We start from the raw sequence: 4,713 nt of genomic DNA on the forward strand, positions 1-4,713 counted from the left end.
TGTGTTGGATCAGAACCGCTCTCATCATGACACTGTCCAGGACAGAGAACTCTGACAGCAGAATAACCGCACACACACACAAGACGAAACAGACCGAGCCAAAGAAAGAGTGAGGCTGGAAAGGAAATAGAGCAGGATCTGCAGACCATATGCCCCCCCCCCTCTCTCTCTTCTTGAGGTCTTTTTGCTCAGAATGTGTTGCAGCAGATTTTCCTGTCTTCGCAAAATCTTGTTTGTGTGTGTATGTAGGTAGGGATGCAGGAGGTGATTCATTAATAATGAACTTTGCCCAACATTTCAATACGCACTTGCTGGAAAGTCTTAAAACATCAATAAATTGTTGTTTGATTAATATTATAGATATAGGCTGGATTGACACTGTAGGACCTAATGCACAGATCTGATATTTTGCCTGTTTACATTCACTTTAGACATTAATATCTCTTAAACAGGGATTTAGACCAAGAACATTTGAACATTGACTGTCATCGAGTAGACCGCATACACATATTGTGTTTGTTTTGGGAATACAAAATATTCTTAACTTTATTCTTAAAAGAAAAAGAAGAATTGTGTTCTTAAGAATGTCTTGTGAATCTGGCCTCGGTACCTTTGACATCCCTGGATTTGCACACACTAAAGGAATTACACAATAGAGCTGTTCAGTCGTGCTATCAGTTTGTAGACAGGCTAATTCACCATGGCTTCCCTCTGAAATTTCCCATAGGTTTTTTAATAGTGGTTTTTGATTTGAGTAAAATAAGGTCTGTGGCAAGGCAACATTACTTTTTGACATTCGTGTATCATAAATTACACACAGAAATACCTCAAATGTAAATTTTAAAGTGGCTGTTTTTTAAAATGTAAGTTGCTCTATGAAGACAACAGTGGTTGGCTGATATGTCATGCATGTAAACTCCCCGCGGACGTTTTAGAAAAAGTAGATTAAAAAGAAAATCAGCTGATTGATGGCTTCTTATAGTTGGCACTGCGTATGAAGCTGCGAGTTTAGTGAATGCGAATCCTAAATCTGTATATATTCTATGAGTGTGTGTGCTTTCTTTTGAATTCATGTTTCGTCAGTCTTGGTTCAGTGCCAAAGCCTCTCGACAACCGTACAGACTCCGTTTTTGTTCATAGCTCTTTTATTTCTCCTCTCGTTCTCTCGTTGGGTTGTTCAGCTGTGATGTAATCACATGTGCCCTGGGGTTTCTGTTCAATGGCAGTTTTTGGATGGGATCTGGTGAACTGCTTTGCATCTTATTTTCTCCTGCGCTGTACTGACACCGCTTCTGCCTTGTGTGTAGAAAAACCAGCGTGAACTGACTAAGATGCAGAAGTGTTTGAGGCCAGAGGAGCTGGCGTCCCAAATCAGCCAGATGGACACGAGACTGCAACACGAGGAGCTGGAGAAAAGCTACCAGGACGTGCTGGCGGAGTATCGCAGAGTCCTGGAGCGACTGGCTCAGGCCTGAACACACGGAGGCTTCTGCATAGTCCTGGAAAGACTGGCCCAGACACACACACACACACACACACACACACACACTAATGAGGTGTTTCTGGATGTTCTAGTTACTGTTTGTGTTCATTGTATGGTAAAGAGCAGCGTGAACATTCTGCTGAATTTCTCTTTTTTAGTTCCACAGTAGAATGAATGTCAGACAGGTTTTGGAACTTTGCAATTCTCAGGAGTTTTTTGCAAAATTCCGCTGCCAGAGATTTTGTGCAGTGGTCTTTATCTTTTCATCTTATTTCATTTATATTTTAACTCGATTAGCTGTTTCTTTTCGCTGCATGTGTCTTGATTCTCTTTGGAGGTTATGGTGATATTAGTTGATGTGTTGCAGATAATGTGGGATGATGGGATATGTGCTTTGGTGCTGAAGCTCCAGCAGCGGTAATGTGTTGGATCAGAACCACTCTCGTGATGACACTGTCCAGGACAGAGAACTCTGACAGCACAATAACCGCACACACACCAGACGAAAGAGACAGAGCCAAAGAAAGAGTGAAAAACATGAGGCTGGAAAGGAAATAGAGCAGGATCTGCAGACCACATGCCTCTAGAGGTCTCTTTACTCTGAATGTGTTGCAGATTTTCCCGTCTTCACAACATCTTGTCTGTGTGTGTGTGTGTAGGTAGAGATGTAGGAGGTGATTCATTAATAATGAACTTGGCCCAACATTTCAATACACACTTGCTTGAAGGTCTCAGAATATCAGTAAATTGTTGTTATTGATATAAGATGGATTAACATTGCAATTCTGCTTGTTTGCCTTAACTTTAGACATTAATATCTCTAAAATAGGCATTTAGACCAAGAACATTTGAACATTGACTGTCACACTCATTGTGTAGACCGCATACACACAGTGTGAAGGTTTTTAAGTACAATTTTATGTATCCACTTAGTACCGAAGTACTAGATTCATGAAAATCCTCTTAAGAAGTAAAGACGTTTAAAATAAATTCTGAGAAGCTTATAAGAATGTGCTATTCCTGAAATGGATATTTTCATTTATTTATTTTATATAATTTTTTTAAGGAAATGTCTCCTTTGTTATGTAAATGTACGATGATTCTTTCTGAAGACTGCTGAATAACTCAATGTAGAAAACCTCAAAGACTGTCTTTTTGCACTCCCTGCAGCCATTTTTTCCCCCAGGAATTTAATATCTGTCTTTAGAACAATCCTAAGGAAAAATAAAAAATGTTTTGGGAACACAACATATTCTTAACTTTAATCTTAAAAGAAAAATGAAGAATAATTTTGTTCTGAAGGATGTCTTGTGAATCCAGCCTCAATACTTCTGACATCCCTAGATTTGCACACAGCGTCTCACTAAAGGAATTACACAACAGAGCTGTTCAGTCGGGATACCAGTTTGTAGAGCAACCCGACAGGCTAATTTACCATGGCTTCTCTCTGGATTTTCCCATAAGTTTTCAATAGTGGTTTTCAATTGTGGCAACATTTTGACATGTGTGTATCATAAATTACACAGAAATACCTCATATGTCAATTTTAAAGCTTTTTTTATATATAAGGGACATCAGTGGTCGGCTGATTTTTTCATGCAACGTGCTTCTGTTAGCAAATTGTGTTTTAGAAAAAGTAGATGAAGAGGGAAAACTGCTGATTGACGGCTTGCTTATAGTTGTCACTGCTTATGAAGCTAAGACAAGTATTTTAACAGAAATTTAGAAACATTACATGCAGAAAATAATGTTTTTCAACTGTTTAGTGAATATTTTATATATTATATTTAGTGTATATGTGACCCTGGAGCACAAAAGCAGTCTTAAGTCGCTGGGGTATATTTGTAGCAATAGCCAAAAATACATTGTATGGTGTACGTGATACATCTGCATTTGTTACTTGTGTGATAGACAGATGATGGGCAGTTATTCACATGAGAGAAGAGTGCATTGGTCTACTGTGAAGATGAACTCTGAAGATTTTTGAGTTGATATTGTTATTGTTTTTTCCATGAAACATTTTCCTTAAAATGTAAAAAATGTAGATTTTGAAGCACTTCCTTTGAAAAACAAATAAAATGTTTTGTATATTGCTCAAATGTGTCTAAAATAAAATCTTCATTTTACTTATCAGACTGTAACTCTGCACTGTTTGATGTTACAGTGTTTAAAACTTGCATAATACAGTATGTGTTTGAAGTGCACAGCTGTTTAAAAGTTTGGGGTAGTTTTTTTTTTGTTTTTTTTTTGAGAAATTAACTTTTATTCAGAAAGGATGCATTAAGTTGATCAAAATTGACAGTAAAGATAATTAGTCGCAAAATATTTTTTTTATTTCAATATAAATGCTGTCAAAGGAAATGGATTTTCAATTCCAAGAATCCTGAAAGAAACGGCTGCACCCTGTTTTCAACATTTATAATCAGAAATGTTTCTTGAGCGGCAAATCAGCATATTAGAATGATTTCTGAAGGATCATGTGACACTGAAGACGAGTGAATTTTAGCTTTGCCATCAGGGCAAAAAAATGACATTTTAAAAGTATATTAATGTATGTCATTATTGTTACAATATTACTGTTTCTGCTGTATTTATAGTCAAATGAAGCATAAAAGACTTCTTAAAAAAAAAAAGCATTAAAAAAATCATCCCACCCTCAAACTTCAATATAGAGAATATAGAGACATTTCCAAATGAATGTCAAATTGATTGATTTATTTTTTTCATTATGAAAAGGATTTCCAAAGGTAATCCTGCGTGTCTCTGAAGCTATCAAGTGAGCAAGCTGAGCTAAGATCTGAAGATTAGCTGGTGATACAGTAGATGAAATACAGAGTTTTAGCTGTCATTACTGCACAATGATACAGAATTTAAACCTCTGATCATTCACTCATTTCAAGTCAAATCAATTTACAAGAAAAAAGCATTAAAAAATCATCCCACCCTCAAACTTCAATATAGAGAATATAGAGACATTTCCAAATGAATTTGTCAAATTGATTGATTTATTTTTTTCATTATGAAAAGGATTTCCAAAGGTAATCCTGCGTGTCTCTGAAGCTATCAAGTGAGCAAGCTGAGCTAAGATCTGAAGATTAGCTGGTGATACAGTAGATGAAATACAGAGTTTTAGCTGTCATTACTGCACAATGATACAGAATTTAAACCTCTGATCATTCACTCATTTCAAGTCAAATCAATTTACAAGCAGAAATGTGCTGTAAAATTTG

General features: G+C 36.5%; 1 protein-coding gene across 1 annotated transcript in view; it reads left to right on the plus strand.

The window, feature by feature from the left end:
* hat1 (histone acetyltransferase 1) overlaps positions 1–1,544 on the plus strand; it is a 26,746-nt gene extending 25,202 nt beyond the window's left edge. The window contains exon 11 of the mRNA XM_016559113.1: positions 1,308–1,544. Coding sequence (XP_016414599.1) covers positions 1,308–1,475 — 168 coding nt within the window. The 3' untranslated portion in view covers positions 1,476–1,544. The remainder of the gene's footprint in view (positions 1–1,307) is intronic.
* Positions 1,545–4,713: the final 3,169 nt, after the last annotated feature.

The sequence above is a fragment of the Sinocyclocheilus rhinocerous genome, unplaced genomic scaffold, assembly GCF_001515625.1.
Source record: "Sinocyclocheilus rhinocerous isolate Xijiao unplaced genomic scaffold, SAMN03320098_v1.1 scaffold887, whole genome shotgun sequence".
Taxonomy (NCBI): domain Eukaryota; kingdom Metazoa; phylum Chordata; class Actinopteri; order Cypriniformes; family Cyprinidae; genus Sinocyclocheilus; species Sinocyclocheilus rhinocerous.